The sequence below is a fragment of the Conger conger genome, chromosome 10 (genome assembly GCF_963514075.1).
Source record: "Conger conger chromosome 10, fConCon1.1, whole genome shotgun sequence".
Taxonomy (NCBI): domain Eukaryota; kingdom Metazoa; phylum Chordata; class Actinopteri; order Anguilliformes; family Congridae; genus Conger; species Conger conger.
The window spans coordinates 51,558,874-51,578,514 of NC_083769.1; the positions used below are offsets into that span (position 1 = coordinate 51,558,874).

General features: G+C 43.6%; 2 protein-coding genes across 4 annotated transcripts; both read left to right on the forward strand.

The window, feature by feature from the left end:
* Nucleotides 1-568: 568 nt before the first annotated feature.
* Nucleotides 569-5,133, forward strand: kctd6b (potassium channel tetramerization domain containing 6b). 2 transcript variants are annotated; one of them, XM_061258921.1, is made up of 3 exons: nt 569-764; nt 2,117-2,222; nt 2,459-5,133. In XM_061258921.1, the coding sequence occupies exons 2-3, from the start codon at nt 2,196-2,198 to the stop codon at nt 3,143-3,145; spliced, it is 714 nt and encodes a 237-aa protein (XP_061114905.1). In that variant the 5' UTR covers nt 569-764; nt 2,117-2,195; the 3' UTR covers nt 3,146-5,133. The 2 variants fall into 2 exon arrangements, with proteins under 2 accessions (XP_061114905.1, XP_061114906.1); XM_061258922.1 differs by lacking the exon at nt 569-764 and adding an exon at nt 809-1,840.
* A 4,197-nt stretch (nt 5,134-9,330) lies between these two features.
* On the forward strand, nt 9,331-19,641 carry LOC133139398 (coiled-coil domain-containing protein 71-like). Of its 2 annotated transcripts, none has more exons than XM_061258911.1 (2): nt 9,331-9,548; nt 17,666-19,641. In XM_061258911.1, exon 2 carries the CDS (start codon nt 17,759-17,761, stop codon nt 18,827-18,829), a length of 1,071 nt encoding a protein of 356 aa, XP_061114895.1. In that variant the 5' UTR covers nt 9,331-9,548; nt 17,666-17,758; the 3' UTR covers nt 18,830-19,641. The 2 variants fall into 2 exon arrangements, with proteins under 2 accessions (XP_061114895.1, XP_061114896.1); XM_061258912.1 differs by lacking the exon at nt 9,331-9,548 and adding an exon at nt 17,162-17,188.

Sequence of the window (19,641 nt, forward strand, 5' to 3'; positions counted from 1 at the left end):
CTTATAGATTGATTTCACTTTACCATATTTGTCTGATGTTCGATTTTTATAGATGTTTGAGGTCATTGTCCTGTTGGACGATCTACCAGCTTCCTAGGGGAGACAACCAGATTTTCTGTCAACATTTTTCTGGTAGTTACAAACAAAGCTTCACCCCCACCTCTCCCATTGGATCAATCCTTCCTATTCTTCCCCATCCTTATCCCCAAGTCATGCCTCTGTAATGCCAACTATGATGGGGGCGACATGGCTCAGGCAGTAAGAGCAGCCATCTGGCAGTTAGAGGGTTGCCGGTTCGATCCCCCACTCGAGCTGTGTCAAAGTGTCCCTGAGCAAGACGCCTAACCCCCAAATGCTCCTGACGAGCTGGTCGGTGCCTTGCATGGCAGCCAATCGCCGTCGGTGTGTGTATGAATGGGTGAATGGTAAATTCCAACCATTTACCATTTAACTATGTCTTAGCCCCCATTATTTATAGCCACATACTTCTAGCAATTAATTATAAATATCAGACTTACTACACATCATCTCTCGTTCCCGGAGCCCTAGCCACTCTTACTAGTACAGTAGTAATTACTGTACCTACTGTCCTGGCGTATGGAGCTAGAGCAGTCCGCAGTCGCCGGAGTCCCGGGGAAAGTGTGTGGTTGTCCATGCGTTCTGTGCGGGCGGAGCAGCGGTGGATTCATTCAGGCTACTGGTTCCATGCACGCGCAACACAATGGCCATCGGTGATTAAACGTACCTAGTGGATCTGTGAACAGGTAAGGATACGTGTTTAACAAATAACTATTTTATAAGATAAGTTTACCGCGCAGAAAGTTTGTAGAAGATGAAAAGCATTTAATTAAACGAGCTCCGACGTCGACAATTTACAGTACTTCGCTTCAGCTACTCAGCTAGCCACTTAGCTACGAACGTTGCGTTATAATAGCGTCGAAACGGACAAGCTCGGTGCTTATGCAAATTACAGCACGCATCATTTATGGCATTTCAACTGTAGGGCAGGCCACGCCACCAACTAGCGAGTGTTTATTAAAACTAGCTGCGAGGTAGTTATCGTTAGATAGAGAATGGTGGCTGGCTAACCCTGGCTAACTAGCATTAACTGCCAACGCACAGGCAAAAAAAGCAAGCTCCACCAGCTATCAGATCTAGAATCAGCTAATCTTTCATGTTTGATGTAGCTACGGCCAAAATAGTGTTCGATGTAAGGTTACTTCTGCATTTAGCATCACGCGAACAGCTCGGGAACTGGGGAGTTGGCTTGTTTATGCAAGATCAGGCTAACCTTAGCTAAATGACCTAGCCATCGTTACCACCGCATCAGTGTCCGACGAATGGCACAACAGTACGCGTCATACAATAACGACTAGCTAGGCTAACGTTAGTAGCTACCCTAATAAAAACATTGACGGAGCATACTGTGTAATTAATCTCCTGTCCTGGGAATAGTGCCTGAAAGTTAACAGAACATGTCAAACAGCTGAAAAAAAAAAAATATTATTCCATATACGTTTACTGGATATGTCAGGCTAACGTTACCTTGTTGTAAAATCCAGCTATGACCAGTTTGAAATGACCAGCTACCAGCTGTTTCAGCTATTTTTTTTCGCAGGGTAGTCCTGAGTTCAGAAAGAACAATGTTCTAGAAATATGATTATTGGCGAGTGAGTCATTTTGAAGCTAAAACGCAATAGTGAGTAAAAATGTCGCCAGAAATATGATCCTATTTTGCAGTTATCATTTCAGGGCGTCTTCAAAGTTTGCACAACAGTATTAAATGACAACGCAACTGTTTTACTGTATAACGGAATGGAACTAAGTTTGTAACTCAAAGGTAAAGTACTTAACCGTAACTGCTTCAGCTATATAAACAGATTGTGTGTGAAAATATAATCGATCTATGTTGTTCTGGAGAATTCGTTTTAAATGTATATGTAATGTAAAAACGTTACATATGCACACAGACAAATTGTGAGTAGCTTTAATTTAGGTTATAGAATGCATGAGCGTGGTAGACAGTTGTGTTATAATTTTGGGCAATGCAGTGTGTGTGTTAGTTGGTGCTAAGTGGTAAGGTGTGGTACTGTGTGGTTTTTGTTTATTTGCACAGGTGTTGATCGGGACAGAGCCTTGAGATCAGCAGTCTTCATCGGTACCCTTTCTAAACATCTGCCCAAACCGTGGGGCAAATGGAGAATGGTGGCTGGGGCTATATGGTTAGTGTGAGTTATGGTTAGTGTGAGTTAAGATTAGACGCAGTGCAGATATATAATATTTTACAGTATCTGCATATACATTCAGATCTTTTTCTAGCTGTGGTCTTTGCACAGCTGATACTGTACAGAATGTCCCCAGGGAAAGCAGTGATGCATACATACGCCCTACCATAACTATCCTCCACCTGCTGGAGTCTGATTGGCTGTTGAGTGTGCTCTGACTCCTCCCCCTGCAGATGACTGATCCAGTCACGCTGAACGTGGGGGGGCACCTGTACACCACCTCTCTGTCCACCCTGCAGCGGTACCCGGACTCCATGCTGGGGGCCATGTTCGGGGGGGACTTCCCCTCCGTGCGCGACGCTCAGGGGCACTACTTCATCGACCGCGACGGGACGCTCTTCCGCCACGTGCTCAACTTCCTGCGCACGTCCGAGCTCACGCTGCCCGCGGACTTCAAGGAGACGGAGCTTCTGCGCAAGGAGGCCGACTTCTACCAGATCGAGCCCCTGATCCAGTGCCTGAGAGACCCCAAGCCGCTCTACCCTCTGGAGACCTTTGAGCAGGTGGTGGAGCTCTCCAGCACCCGCAAGCTCTCCAAGTACTCCAACCCCGTGGCGGTCATCATCACACAGCTCACCATCACCACCAAGGTGCACGCCCTGCTGGAGGGCGTGGCCAACAGCTTCACCAAGTGGAACAAGCACATGATGGACACACGGGACTGCCAGGTGTCCTTCACCTTTGGGCCCTGCGACTACCACCAGGAGGTGTCCCTGCGCGTACACCTCATGGACTACATCACCAAGCAGGGCTTCGCCATCCGCAACACGCGCGTGCATCACATGAGCGAGCGGGCCAATGAGAACACAGTCGAGCACCACTGGACTTTCTGTAGGCTGGCCCGCAAGGTGGAGGACTGACCCGCCCGGCGCTGCCGGCCACGGCACCCCGTCCTCCTCACCGCCAGAAACGGCCCGGTCCGGAGCCCGCTGACTGCGGGACTGACTGGCGGTCCCACGTTTTCCGTCTTATTTTGAGAAAGAAGAAAGAGTTCCAGGCACCATTAATCATGACGGGAGAGTAAAATAAAATGGCTTTAGGTATTTATCACTTAATAACTGCCTTTGTTCTGCATTTTGAAAAATGTTTCAAAATGTTGGTGTGGATGATTGTGTATTCTCCAGTGGAGAATACTCTGTGCTGTCAGCTTCAGGTAAACTACAGTTTAAAGCAATGTAAGCAGACTCGAGCGAGCCAATATTTTATTGAACCAACAACGAAAATGGATGAGGGCTTGAGTTTTGATCCGATAGATTGACTATCTGAGGGATCTATAACATCATGGGTTTGTGCCAAGAAAATGTTCAATTACAAAATGCATTCCTCTGTTTCAGTCTCCAATAGAACCAGATGAGTATTGTAGCTGGAAGGGTTATAATATGCACAATGTACAGAGCTGCATTGCCCAAGAATGGCTGTTCCTCTAGTGTTAGCAGTCCCCAGTATAAATGTTATAGATGTTCTGTTTTGTGCACTGCATGATGCATTAAGATAATTTTTTGCATGTGATCTTTATAGAAAAGGTGTCCTATTTCTGAGCAGTTAAGAATGGAAGTGTAAAAAACAAACATGAATGAGTCTTTATGAGATCTTAAGGTTCCTGGTTATCTCGGTGTGGTTGACAAAAAACGAATTGCAGGCTTTCACCAAATGGAAGATTGTCAACGTGGGACCATCAGTTTCCATCAGATGCATGTAGGACAGGGTGTTTCATTACTCATGTCAGTAGAATATATGTCTTAGATTTCACATGCAAATTGGTTTCTATCGCTGTCCCCCGTACATTGTGAAATAACTAATGTTCAGAATTGAGATATTCAAGCGCAGAGAAGTCGTGCTCTCAGAAGGCTGTTGATTTTAACCTGTGCATGACCACATGATTTCCTGATGTCACCCCATTGCAATGGATTGTTCCCTAACCCTAGCCCCTCCACGATGTAAGGATTAGGGTGAATTCCACATTATTAAATGTTAAAATGTGTCGCTTATACTGTCAGTATTTTCTAGTATTTTGAGATCGGACATGCATGAAAAAAAGTGCTAGCTATTCAAGGGATTGCAAGAGGGGACAGACTGGACAGACTGGATTCATAAAGATGTATGCAAGATGTAACCGACATTGAGCTTGTGAAGCACAGACATTGAGCTTGTGAAGCAGTGCAGTAACAGTCATTGGGCTTGTGAGGCAGTGTGCTTATCCAGTGTGGCTGATGCCAGACCTGGCCTTATCACAGATTCATCCTCATTATGCCACTGCTACTAGCCACACCCACTGCCAGCACAGCCAATCAGGTCAGAGGGGAATGGAACCATACAGAGTTCAAGGATAGGCTAAAAAGGCCTCCAGAACAGCCAGTATTATTTATACCGGGTAAGGTGACTGAGCACGCATGCTCTTTTGCAGCAACGCCTTGTTAATGCCCCCCCCAACTAGTCTCACCTGCATGTGTATGGACTGTGGGAGGAAACCCACATAGACATGGGGAGAACATGCAAACTCCACATGGAAAGGCCCAGGCGGGATTCAAGCCCTGGCGGGATTCAAACCCAGATCTTCTTGCCGTGCTATCCACTGTGCCTCCATGCTGCCTGGTATAACTGGCCTTGCATCTTCACAATGAATGTTCACATATCCAGTCAAGTCTTCAATGAAGCTGTGACTTGCTAGAAAAATAACGGAATTTCATTTTAATAAAGACTGTGTACATCTCAGTAACTGTCTTTAAGCATTTGCCAGATGACTGTATTTGACCGTGGTTAACAATAGCAACAGGTTAGGTGCCCCAGGAGCCTTGTAATGAAAACAATAAAACAAATTGTACTAGCTTGCCTTGCACTTCAAAAAACATTACTTGTATGTCTTCTCTTCTTTTTTGTTATAATATGGAGAGCTATAATGTTACTGCAGTATTTATTTTTTCTTTGGTTAAAAATGTGTTGTGGCTCATCCAGTTACAGCTGCAGTAACGTTTGAAGTTTTGAAGCAAGAAAGATAGAAGATTGAAGATGAGTAGCGGGAACAGTCGTGCTCATTGGTAGCAATCATAGAAAGCTGTTGTGAGAGAAATCCAGCACCATACCAGTTTATACCCTCAAATTCTGCATTCTAAAGAGTGAGATCAAGCTGGAGTTCTTCTCAAAACAATGGTTCACAATGGGAACCAATCAAAGAGATGGGCCGGTTACTAATCAACAGCGGGATAGATCTTGCGGCGTTCACATATTTGTAGACATCGCTAGATAGAACGTTGCAAGATTTCTATAGTGGATAAACGGCCCTCCCCTACATCACCGGCGGAATCTAATGGGGCTCGCCCTGAAGCTGGACTAACGTCAGAGCAGTGGTCATACGGTGCAGGTGCAGCGGGTGGAGTTTCTGCTGGACAGTCTGGTCTAAATTTCAAGATGCAAATTTACCTGGATTTTCAGGTCGTCAGCCAATTGTACCGTCGATTTAATTTAGACACAGAAGTAGCTAGGTAGCTATTATTGATCATGTTACTTCATTCAGTGGCCAGTTCTTAGAAGAAGGACGTTTGCTAATGTTATCTGTGTGACGGGTGAAGATACGCTGGGCCTACACTAGACCATTTTCAGGATTGGAGCGAAAGCGGCATCATCACATCGCCGGTGTGCCCAGCGTGAGGGTGAGGGTCACGCTCTCGCTGACCGCTGTCCTGTTCTAGCCATCCAGTCTGGGATGTGCCAATCCTTTTTCAAACATGTTCGATATTTTCCTCTTAGTGTGACGGGTACAGCACAGAGATTTCTCACATTGACCAATGAGTTTCAGAAGTATACATCATCACTGGGAACAAAGGCCGGGCCCAAAACTGCTTACTTGCATGACTATTGAGTACACTGGATCAGAGAGCTGTTAAGTAGGCTAAATTGTCTCTTAATGTAGTGTAGTGTACCTAAAATCTCTGGATAATATCCTGAATGTGGCTGTGCCTGTAACGCTCTCTTATGTACTGTCTATTAAACACACTGCCTGTCAACATAGCCTCCATGCTATACTCTTACACATACCCATGTAATAAAAAGGCCCTGCCTCTTCCTCTCTGGCTGTTTCAGGTGCTGGACCTCAATCTAATCGAAAGCCTGTGGGCTTAGCCCAAGCCTAAGAATGTGAAGGATCTTGCAAAGATTTGCATGGAGGAATGGTCCAAAATCCCTCAAATTTGTGTGCCTTACCCTTGCCAAGCATTACAGGAAAATAATCCATGCTGTTATCCTTGCCAGAGGTGGATACACCAAGTATTAAACCAGGGGTGCCAATAATTATGAATGTTTGATTTTGGCTACTTAACTGTTTTGGCCATGGTCTGTATTCGGAAGCACAGTTTGTTTGGTAGAGAGTGTATAGGCCTATTTTCAGGATGCAGTACTAAGGACACTTTCATAATTGGCCAAAGATTATTATTTTTTCATTTATTCCCTGGTTTTTCCCCAAATTCAGCCAAATGTGATATTCTGACAGCAGCCGCTCTTGCCAATGTCTGGAGGAGAGTCAGACATGTGCCTCCTCCAACGAATGTTAGTTATCTTGGTGGACACAGCTACAAATTGAATTGAAGTGCTTAAGACATTGATAGCTACGATTTGCTATGATAAATCCTACATTTCAGCTAAATGAATGAATTTCAATTGTAATGTGTTTTTACCATCTCACTAGCTTGCTATACAAGTGGGTTCAGCTAGCTATATAAATATGTAAGTAAATGGCATTTGCTATGTACGTTAAACATGAGACATTTCTGGGTGTCTCGGTGGCGCAGCCTGCAGAGCACTGACCGCATGCTCATTGTGAGCCGCAACGTCAACAGTTTGAATCCGACCGTCTGACCATTTGTTGCATGTCTTTCCCTCTCTCTCGCCCCCATTCTTCCTGTCTCTATATACTGTCCAATAAAGCTGAAAAGGCCTAAAAAATATCTTTAAAAACATGAGACATTTCTTTAAATTTTAACACAAGATTAGTTTTTATTTTATGTACTAAAATTTGGGAACCCTGTCAGTACTTTATAACTCCTCCTCTGGCAACTATAACAGCTTGTAAACACTTCCTGTAGCCAGCTAAGATTATTTCAATCCTCTCTCTATTTTCCCCCATTCTTCCTGGCAGAACACCTCTAGTTCAGAAATATTCTTTGGCGTCCTTGCATGCAGTCTGGGGACTGTGGTGGCCATTCCAAAACTTCACCTGTCTTTCCTGGAGGTACATCATGGTTGAGTTTGAGGTAAGCTTTGGATCTTGCTGGAATACCCAACATCTCTCCAACTTCAAAGTCTGGACAGACCTTTGAACATTAACCTCTAGAATTTCTTGATATTTGGTGGAATCCATTATTCCTTCTACTTATACAATATTTCCAGTGCCCCCAGCTGCCACACAACCCCAAAGCATAATGGATCCACCTCCATGGTTAACAGTTGGCAAGATGTTCTTCTCTACAAAGACCGTTTTTCTCCATGCCTTCTTTGGTGGTCGCCAAAAAGTTCAATTTGTGTTTCATCAGTCCAAAGCACATTGTTCCAAAAGGCTTCTGCATACTTAAGACAATTATGTGTTGAGGTCATCCTTTCTGGCAACTCAAGCCATGTAGGTCTTCATTGTTTAAAGTACATTGTATTGTTGTCCTGTAAACAGCTAGACCTGTGTCTACTACTCTTCTGAGAATTTCTCACCAGGTCTCAGGTCATTCTATTAATTTCTTGGTATTCCAGACATTGCTTTGACTTCAACTGTTTTTTTAATCTTCCATTTTGTAATAATGTTTGTGACTGTGGAAATAGTTTGAAACATTGAGAGTTCTGACAACCTTGGACAACTGTTTAGAGGAACCCATGGTTGTGAACATCAGACAGCCATGGGGTTACTTCAGAATAGAATGTTCAGGCCTGCAATTATACTCACCTGACTCATTGAGGCCCTAACACATAAATCACCTGGGTCTGGGCCTTGGTAATCATCCTTTTAAAAAGTAACAAAGGATAATCCAAAAGGGTTCACACACTTTTGTACCTTTTCTAATCTTACTTTTAAATTAGCAGAAGGTCTCATGTTTAACTCTGTAGCATTAGTGATCAGGGGCTCGTTTCAGCAAAGTGTGACGTGCGAGCTGCAATCTGACAGATCCTGCACTTTTTGGGCCGTTTGAATGATGAAGAAATCGCAATTGCAAGCCTCAAGCGCATGTCATAAGCACGTACATACAGCCAATCAGTAAATGGGCTATCGTTCTCATCCGCCAGCTTCCTTTTGGTTTTCTATAAAACTTTTACATTAGGGCACAGCATTAGGCCTCAGCATTAGGGAACAGCATTAGGGCTCAGCATTAGGGAACAGTATTAGGGCTCAGCATTAGGGAACAGCATTAGGGAACAGTATTAGGGCTCAGCTTTAGGGAACAGCATTAGGGCTCAGCATTAGGGTACAGTATTAGGGCTCAGCATTAGGGAACAGCATTAGGGCTCAGCTTTAGGGAACAGCATTAGAGAACAGCATTAAGGAACAGCATTAGGGCTCAGCATTAGGGAACAGCATTAGGGCTCAGCATTAGGGAACACATTAGGGCTCAGCATTAGGGAACAGCATTAAGGGACAGAATTAGGCCTCAGCATTAGGGAACAGCATTAGGGAACAGCATTAGGGAACAGCATTAGGGAACAGCATTAGAGCACAGCATTAGGGAACAGCATTAGGGCTCAGCATTAGAGCACAGCATTAGGGAACAGCATTAGGGAACACCTTTTTTTTTTTTTTACCACCTACCTGTTTTCTGTATCCAGTAAAAACCCTAGAAATATCAACAACTCTCTAATTTCACAAGTAGCCCACCCTCTATATTTTGACCACGCCCTCTTTCCACGCCTGGAACTCACAAACCTGTATTTTACTGTCCAATGAGTGCCAATGTCAACACCCATAGAACGCCTCCTTTCTCCATATATAGATAATACATACGTATTTTGGGCGGTCTTCATCAACGTCCTGCCTCCGTCATTGAAAAGCTGCATGTCTCTTGCTCCTTTACGTCTAGTTCCCCCTCCTGTGTGAAGCGGCAGCCATTTTAATTTAGTCTGTGTGGCTCGACTGCAGCTGCACCTAATGAAACGCAGGAGACAGGAAGGCTGCGGGATCTTTCCATCTGATTCATATATATTTTCCATATTTTGGGAAAGTAACACCTCTCGCGTAGACTATTAATGCACGTGTGCTACACGGCTTGATTACTTGGAATCGCACAAGGAGAGAAGGTAAAGCGACTGGTATGCCGGAGAGAGAGGCTCTGGCTGGCTAGCGTTAGATAGTTAGCCAAGCCACTCAGTCAGACATATAGCTAGCTTGGCATGCTAAGCTACGGATGTGTTACCTGGAAGCGCTTTGTTCCAGTGTTTTAACAACCAGTATATTGGCATCCAACTAACTAAACATCAGCTAGCCTGGTAACTAGCTAAGTAGCTGTCTGCTTATGGGCAATAGAATTGGCTACCAGCATCTGACCAATTGCTTGATCGATCACTTGACAATTCAAGAAGGAAATTTTGTGTAACGTTAGGGGTGTGTGTTAGTGTGTTGTGTAGCCGCGCGTAGACTATGACCATACCAAGACGAGAAGTTTTATCATGGGTAGATTGCTATCTCACATTTAACTTGTTTGCATTTTGCAGGAACTCGTTTACTTGTTTGAATGCCCCAGCTTAGCTGATTAATGGAATGCATTGTTTCTTTGTTTTCTGAAGTTACTTATCCGTTCGAGATTGTTGTTGTAAAAAATAATTCTGTTTGTGTGGCTTGGTTGCTAAAATGGTTAGCTCGCTCTTAAAGGTGTCAGTAGCCGCTGGCGACTCCCTGCGATTTCCAGTTGATGCTACAAATGCTGGCGAGATGGCTGCTTATGGCGTTGAATTCCCTGCATATCGTGAAACAGAACGGCTCTAATTGGTTGGCTAGCTGGCTAGTTTGCAAGCTACGTTGGGTATTTGGTTCGCTAAGTCAGCTGTAGCTAGACCAGTAAGTTACACGCGATGAACGATATGGAAACGGGCCGTTATCAGCAACATATGTTTTTCTGTCCACGTTGGCTGCTACCTCCCTGTTTTACATTATAACCAATGTAAACCGCAAAAATATCTGCAAGCAGCAATTACGGGGGCCAAACCCTCAATCGCAAATGCACACAAAAACATGCATGTTCCTAAACAACTTGCTCCTTTTTGTTTCAAATTTCTATAGAAGAAAAAACAAACTTAAATTACTTTTTCATTAGATTCGTTGCACTGCCTTGTGGTTTAATTGGGCCAATTCTTTATGCTGAAGTTAAGGAGCACTGTCATGCTTATTTTGATTAAATGCTGAAATTATGTGTGTCGGCTTTTTTAAAATCGCCATCAGTGTAGCTGTTTCCGAGACATGGGGCAAAACTTATCAAAACAAACATGTCCAGTGACATCCGTTCTGCTGGAATAGACCGGCAACGTCACCACCATAGCCACGCCCCTTCTCGGGGGTAAGTATAACACTGCGGGAATAGGATTTAACCTAAATTAGCTATATCTTTTGACAACAATATCCGATATTTTTTATGATGTGTCCAACAAGCTGAACGTATTTTGAGCATTTACATACCAAGTTGACATTTTCACAATGAGTAGTTTTTGAGAACAAGAGCTTTGTATGACCTCTGCGCAGGTCTCCATCTACACCTGCTCTCCAAATCTGGCTGTACATCTACGGTGTGATCTATCTCCAGCCTGTGTTTACCCAGAAGGTAATGGTCTCAAACTCCACCGTTGAACGCAGGGACTGCTTGATGGATGGCCACCCATGCAGATACAACAGCTTTCTAGCAGCTCTGACCACCTCATCCTTCGCTCTCTGTCTCTCTTGCTCACGCAACTCTTCCTCTATAGTCCAGCTCAAAACTGTAAGGTTGTATTTCTTTGCTCTTGTGCTCTAAGGGCACGGCTGCACTGCAGCAATCGCCATCAGCCATTGGACGCTGAGGGAACGAATCAATTGTAATGTAATAATAGCCTCTCTATTGTAGCCATCGCGTCACGTTTGACGTCAATGTTAGAGAATCGCTGAGGTTCATTTCTCGATAGTTGACACGCGCGTTCATTCTCATATAGTGAATTGATTAGAATGAGAAATGTAGTTCTGCTTGTTTTTTCTTATTTAACTCCATATAAATTATAAAGTGGGTGGCTATTCACGTTGGCTGCATCACTCTCTAGTTAGCCCCAGTCTTATAAGAACTATCACAGACTGGCTATCTAGCTAACTAGTTATCCCCAGTCTCATAAGAACTATCACAGACTGTGGCTATCTAGCTAGCTTGTTATCCCCAGTCTCATAAGAACTATCACAGACTGGCTATCTAGCTAGCTAGTTATCCCCGGTCTTATAAGAACTATCACAGACTGGCCATCTAGCTAGCTAGTTATCCCCAGTCTTATAAGAACTATCACAGACTGGCTATCTAGCTAGCTAGTTATCCCCAGTCTCATAAGAACTATCACAGACTGTGGCTATCTAGCTAGCTTGTTATCCCCAGTCTCATAAGAACTATCACAGACTGGCTATCTAGCTAGCTAGTTATCCCCGGTCTTATAAGAACTATCACAGACTGGCCATCTAGCTAGCTAGTTATCCCCAGTCTTATAAGAACTATCACAGACTGGCTATCTAGCTAGCTAGTTATCCCCAGTCTCATAAGAACTATCACAGACTGGCCATCTAGCTAGCTAGTTATCCCCAGTCTTATAAGAACTATCACAGACTGGCTATCTAGCTAGCTAGTTATCCCCAGTCTCATAAGAACCATCACAGACTGTGGCTATCTAGCTAGCTAGTTATCCCCAGTCTCATAAGAACTATCACAGACTGGCTATCTAGCTAGCTAGTTATCCCCAGTCTCATAAGAACTATCACAGACTGGCCATCTAGCTAGCTTGTTATCCCCAGTCTCATAAGAACTATCACAGACTGTGGCTATCTAGCTAGCTAGTTATCCCCAGTCTCATAAGAACTATCACAGACTGGCCATCTAGCTAGCTTGTTATCCCCAGTCTCATAAGAACTATCACAGACTGTGGCTATCTAGCTAGCTAGTTATCCCCAGTCTCATAAGAACTATCACAGACTGGCCATCTAGCTAGCTTGTTATCCCCAGTCTCATAAGAACTATCACAGACTGGCCATCTAGCTAGCTTGTTATCCCCAGTCTCATAAGAACTATCACAGACTGTGGCTATCTAGCTAGCTAGTTATCCCCAGTTTCATAAGAACTATCACAGACTGTGGCTATCTAGCTAGCTAAATTAGCTGGATACAACTTAACCAGAGCATTTTTGCTTAATCTGAGTGAACTTCATAGCTGTTGACATCCAATGTAAGGTGAGCTAGCAAAACACTACAGTAGACTGTCAGATTTATTGATGATGCTGATGGCTGCAATGGAGCTGTGCCGTAACTCAGTGAAGTCAGAGCTGTCCTCATATCGCTCAGGCTAGCCAAAGTAGGTTCCCTGATATTTGTATGCTAACGTTATTTTCCTGGGAGTGTCATGGGATCGCCTGGATGGGTGGCTGTGCATAAACCAGTCTCTGCGTTCAAGGGTGGAGTTTGAGCGCCCGTTGCCTTCTGGGAAACACAGGCTGGAGAGTCACACTAAACACGTCCAGTGACATCAGTTTTGCCCCATATCTAGAAAACAGCTACACTGACGGTGATTTTAAAAATGGCGACACGCATAATTTAGTCTTTTAATCCAAATAAGCTCATGTGAAAGCAGTGTGACAGTGCTCCTTTAAAACCTCTCTGAATAGCATGCGTAATTCTGTATTTTAGCTGCATTTTGTTTCTAATAAAATCACAATTAAATAATAAGTTTGCAATCGTTCTGTTGCTGAGATGCTATTTTGGCATGTAGGCTACTACAGAAATCCACTGATGTACAATTGCAGGAAATAAAATGTGAACATGTGGCTGTAACTTGTACAACTTGAGACCAGTGTAACGAGGTGCAAGCTAAGTATCTGGATGTAGGACAACATTTGAGTTGGTGACTCTTTAATGAATAGGTTCCAAAAAACTGAAACAGGAATGCAAAAAAAAAAAAAAGAAAGGCCTCAATGGCAGGACTGACTTCTTGGCCACAGACCCTCCTACTTTGCATAATCTGGTTGGAAAGTGAACATGAACACGCGCTATGACTGTTTTAGTTCCCAACTTTGATAGTTCTGGCCTACAACCGGGTGGAAAAGGGGCTAAGTATGTTCCTTGTGTGGAGGGGGGATATAGTTGCATTACCTCACAAGGTGCAATTTCATTTGGTGGTGGACAATTGCATGAATACAGCTAGCCCCTTAAGGATCACCTTTTCTTGACACGCTTGAAAATTACATACCCAAAATAAAATGGTTTCTATCCTTTTCACTACAGGCATATTTCTGGTCTCCTTCCTACCCTTTTGGGTTTGTTTTCCAAGTCAGAATTACTCTAAGTATTACTAAAACCAAGTTACAGAAGCTTGGTGAAACATGGTCAAGTTTTTTAAAATTTTTATTATTATTTTTAAATATTTTCTGTTTGACTGGATACAGATTATTGTAGCTGTGGCTGGTGTGCTTAGAAACACAATGGAGCCAATTCACAACACTGGACAAATTTCCTCTCCATTTCTCTATCACCAAAAATGAGCATTCTCCATAGTTTTTTTGATTCTCTGTCGAGGCAGTTTTCCAAATTATATTATGGGTCATATGAGGTATAACATATACAGCATTTTGCTTACTAAACTATACAACACATTTTATCCTGGAAGTGTTTGCACTTCCTCCTGCCTGTCACCCCTTGCTGTCTCTTTCAACCTCCCTCTCCTTGCAGCTCTCCTCAGACAGCGACAGGTACAATAAGTAATAAGTACAATAATCACAATACTACCGTCTTGTATACTTGTATATTAATTGACGTCCATTAATTGTATTTTTTGTCAAATACCCAACCCCCATCAACAAATCAAACGCATTACACAATTTCACATGTTATTTATTATTCAAAATCAGGCTGTATAATGCAATATTTTGTGAATGTATGTAGATGCTGACCGATATAAAATGGGGTCATGTTATGTACTAAAATCTATTGTGGAGTCAACTGTGTTTTCACGGTCTTCCTCAGAAATATTCACTCAGACGAAAGATTATTTGGATTATTTATTTTATCCTCCATTTAGACGTACGCATCGCAAAATAAAAAATCTTTTGTTGTAAAACGTCAAACCTTTTTGGGAATAAAATCTTGAACTCTTTTTGCCGAAGCGCAACAGTGTGTATTGATGATGCTATGGTTTCGTTACACAGGTGAGAAATAGTTGTGTTTCATGCAAGCCTAAACAAATGTAATGTCATTTGCTAAAATACTTTTTAGTTGTCACTTCAATAACATGTCCATAGTCCGTTCTTTGATCAGTTGAAGAACACGATTGGGGTAACGTATTTTCTCTGCAACTACGTTACCGATACTGGACGCTCGTACATGGGGTGTTCGTGTTCTAATGTTAGCAAAAATATAAGACTACGTTCCGCTATAATCATCTAGCTAACTAGGTTAGTATCTGGTAATGTAAATGTTCAATGGCAGTCTTTCTCCTGAGGAATGTGGTTTATGATCATGTTTATGGTTGCATTTCCTCTCTCGGACAGAAACACTTTCATGTGAATTTAATCAATAATTAGAGAAAACGACAACTGAACAACGTCCCTGTTTTTCGTCATGCAAGTTGCACTGTTGTACATGGTGAGCTAACTTGGTGGTCGGAACTTGGTGAGTTTATATTCCTGTTTGGAAAGATTGATTGCAGATGGGACCCTAACTTTATAGGATAACATACGTTAGCACATAACAGTATCGATTGGTCCTTTTTGCGAATGAACGTTATAACACTCGAGAATAAAGTAACGTTACACTCGCCAGCTAACGTTAGCTATATTTACATAAGATAAGTACAGCTCATTACTACATTATCAAAATTATCGATAGCCAAACGGCAAATAAATAACCAGACAGCAAGTAAATTGAGGAGATTAAGTTGACAGTAACGTTTTAGTTTGTTGGCTTGATTTGATTTATAGCAGAACGTCATCTCGCCTGAACGGATGTTTACCGGAACACCTAAAGTAAAGAGAGAAACAAGCCTTATCTTGATCTTGATTGGTACAGCTTCTGGCTTTAGAACTGTTGTCTTTGCAAAACCCATCCTTCTGTGCATAATTGTACAATGAAGTATGGGTAAACTGTACTGCACAATTTTGTAACCTTTCATATTACTAACTTTCACCGTTTTTTTTTTTTTTTTTCTTTCTTCTATATAATACATTCTGACCTTTTGGAGACTTGGATCTTTTGTCAAGGCATGAAAAGATGCATTACCATCTCTACCATCTTTAATCACGCAATAAGAAGGCATTATTGAACTGGATAGACCTCCACAATATGTATTTGAGAATTTGGTCTTGGCTTTGAACTTGGGAGTGCACACTAAATAAATATTCATCCTGTGTGATTGTTTTGGCCACCACGCATTGGTCAATGCAAATTAGAAGCATTTGGGACGTCACAATTGAGACCTCCCAAATGCCCCCACCAATACCAAATACTCCACCAGGCTGCAATGTCGAGCAGTGTATAGTTTTTAGGAAAATAAATCTAATTCACTACATACATAACATCAATGTATAAGTAACCTCATAATATTTGGGCATAATATAATCATTTTAAAATCATGATTCTGACTGCACAGGGTCTTTAAACCTTCTTGAGTTTTAAACCCAAACGCAAAAATGTTACGGTAAAGTATCTGATCAGTTCAGTCCCCCCTACCATCACTCAACATGAGCGCATTAACCTCCCAAATATCACCGCCTCTAATTTATAGCTCACTGATTCGCTACTCTTTTCACGTGTGGAGCATTGCAAGATTCCCTTGCCTAACCTCTAGGGTTCAGGTTAGGGAGCCTAACCTCTAGGGTTCGGGTTAGGGAATCTGACCTCTAGGGTTCGGGTTAGGGAGCCTAACCTCTAGGGTTCGGGTTAGGGAATCTGACCTCTAGGGTTCGGGTTAGGGAATCTGACCTCTAGGGTTCAGGTTAGGGAGCCTAACCTCTAGGGTTCGGGTTAGGGAATCTGACCTCTAGGGTTCGGGTTAGGGAGCCTAACCTCTAGGGTTCGGGTTAGGGAATCTGACCTCTAGGGTTCGGGTTAGGGAATCTGACCTCTAGGGTTCAGGTTAGGGAATCTGACCTCTAGGGTTCGGGTTAGGGAATCTGACCTCTAGGGTTCGGGTTAGGGAATCTGACCTCTAGGGTTCGGGTTAGGGAATCTGACCCTCGTGGAGGACGTGATGTGTGATGATGACCCACATTTGGCTGAATATCTTGCATAATTGGGGGATTCATGTTCTCTGCCATCTCGGCTTTCTGGATAGTGGCAGATTCTGCGGGATGGCTGTCAAATGATGCGAGTGTGAGCAAGAGGTAACCCAGCAATGTAAAGACTTTCACAGTAGCATGCCAAAGGAAGGCAGTGGCTTTTAGAATTAGTGAACTAATCGTGACAGGTTAGCAAACCATTTTGTGAACAAATAAAATTAATAAATAAATGCAGCTTTTGTGATTTAATGTCTTTGAATGTCATCTGTAATCTGATCCGCCCCTGGAGGATGTCCATGTTGGATTCCATTAGGGTCGCATTTTAGCATGCTCTTCCACTGTTGCCAGGAGATCGATATCCCATACAAGCATGTGCGAGCTGCAGGAGTGAGCCTTACACACCGTATGTGCCTGAAATCTGCAGCATTGACCGTATGTGCCTGAAATCTGCAGCATTGACCGTATCTGCCTGAAATCTGCGGTATTGACCATATGTACCTGATATCTGCGGTATTGACCATCTGTACCTGATATCTGCAGAGGTTTACCTCAAATTAGGAGTAGACACTGATTGGATGGGCCTAAAAGCTCCAATTGGTCATTCCAAATATGGGGAGAAAAGAAAAATTGTCAATTGGACATTGCATTCTGTCAAATTACAGGCAAATATTTATTGTGAATTTAACCTCATGAAAGTTTGTACAGGTCTTGTAATGTGCATTTTTAAGTTAGTCCATTGGAAGTCCTGAATTTGTTGTGGATAGCTAATATTTACCAAAAGTGTATGTGCTCGAATAGAAGCTTTTTGATGCCTTGAATCTTCCAGATTTGGTTGTGTGCTGGGTTGCTGTATACACTAATATTCCCCTCTCTGTGTATTGGTTGTGTGCTGGGTTGTTTTGCTGTATACACTAATATTCCCCGCTCTGTGTTCACAGGGAGCTGCACTGGCTGGAGGCCTGTATGAAGCTGTATGAAGCAGTATGAAGCCTGTATGAAGCCTGTATGAAGCTTGTTTGTTGGTGTATGCCATGAGTTGTGACGGGAAGCTTGTAGAGAAGGCAGTCCACTCGTGGTCCAGATTCGCCTCTGCGGGACAGGCGGCTCTCGTCGAAGCCCTGCGGGTCTTCAGTCCCATGTCCAAGGACTTTCTGGACACGGAGACGCAGCTGCTGTCCTTTCTGCAGGGGCTGAGGGAGGAGGGCCACAAGCCCACCGTCCTGAAGAGCAAAGATGTTTACGGCTACAGCTCCTGCACGGCTGAGCCCCTGCCCGCCGTCAGGATCTCCAAGCCCCTGGATCCCTCCAGAGTCCCCAAAGCGCAGCGGCCGGTGCGGCGGCGTGGCAGGAAGTCCGGCTCCAAGAAGAAGGAGATGAACTACACCCTGCTGAGCGCCGCGGCCAAGATCGTCCTGAAGAAGCAGCCCAAGATCCTCCTGACCAACCTGTCCCAGGAGTCCCTCCGGCAGACGGGCCTTTCCCCGCCCCCCGTCCTGGCTGTGAGGGCGACCCCGTCCTGCTTGAAACTGACGAACATGACGGGCCCCTCGTCCGGCCACACCGCCAGGCTGCAGGTGCACACGGGTCTGGGGCCGCGGGGCGTCGCAGGGGCCCCCCCTCGCCGGCTGCCCTCGCTGCCCGGGATGCCTGCTGCGCTGCCCAGCGCAGTCACTTTGGAGAAAACTCGGGTTATCTCCTGTCCGGTTAAGATGGGCATGGCCCTGATCGGAGACTCGGCCCCCGTGGTACATGCCAATGGCAGGGTCCTGAAGGAAAGCAACAACTACAAAATGGCTCCCGTCAGGATGGGCAGAGTCAAAGGGGCCAGTAAACTGATGTGGAGGGACAAGAGCGCGGTCAGGACTCTGAAAAGGAGATTGTCGGAGGAACCGGAGGAGAAGATGATGAGGAAGAGGGCGAGGAAGGGCGTGTGGGTCATGCAGGGTCAGGACGACTCTCGGCTGAATAACCTGAGGTTCAAGGTCATCAAAGTGGATGACACCATCACTGATGAGGAAGTCCGGAGAAAAGCCCAGAAAATATTACGGGTAAATTTATCACCTGTAATAGAGATTCAACCCCTCATTCCTTACCCTGTATAAAGGACAACTGCACGATCCCACATCCTTTTTTCCATTTTTATTACTTTTTTATACAAAGATCGCTGAGCCTAAACTTGCCAGTATGAAAGTATTTTTGGATGGTAAATTCACATTTTGTTTTTGAGGAAAAGGGATCTCATCCAGCACAAAGAATGCAGCCTACTCTACTGACGGTCCTGCTGAGGGGTAGAGGTGGGAGTCCTGATGCCTTGCAAGGTGGTGCTGTGGAGGTTTCTGCTGAATATCTTGCAGATTTAAAGCTTGACAGCTTTCTGAGATAATGCACTGTGAAATGCCATTTTCATACAGTTTGTTGAGGGAAAAATACATTTGATAGAAGCCATGCCACATTACTATGCAGTATCCATACAAGTGTGTTTCTTTTCATACAGTAAAGTAACTTTAGCCACGTTCATTTCTCACAAATATTTGGGACCATGTCTGTATTGATACCGATTTCTTTTTGTATGTCATTCTTTTGCTATATTGACATGTTTCATTTTGAGTTTACAAAATGGATATTGAGGATCTGAAAGGGTAGTGCTAGAACAGTGCCTCTGAAGTTAATTGTAGGCTTCTACTTTTATCCCATTTTTGTATTCAGTTTGGTATCCATTTTGATATGAATCTTGATCTTACCAAATTATTCAGAAAATGTGTTTGCTGAATGTAAGCACTTTTGTATGGTAAACGAACCATTCATTTTGGGGCAGGACTGATTGCCTTATTATTTTGCACAGAAACGTTTCTTTATAGTGCATCAAAGTAAAGTGTGACGCTGCCTGTGTGTGTGTGTGTGTGTGTGTGTGTGT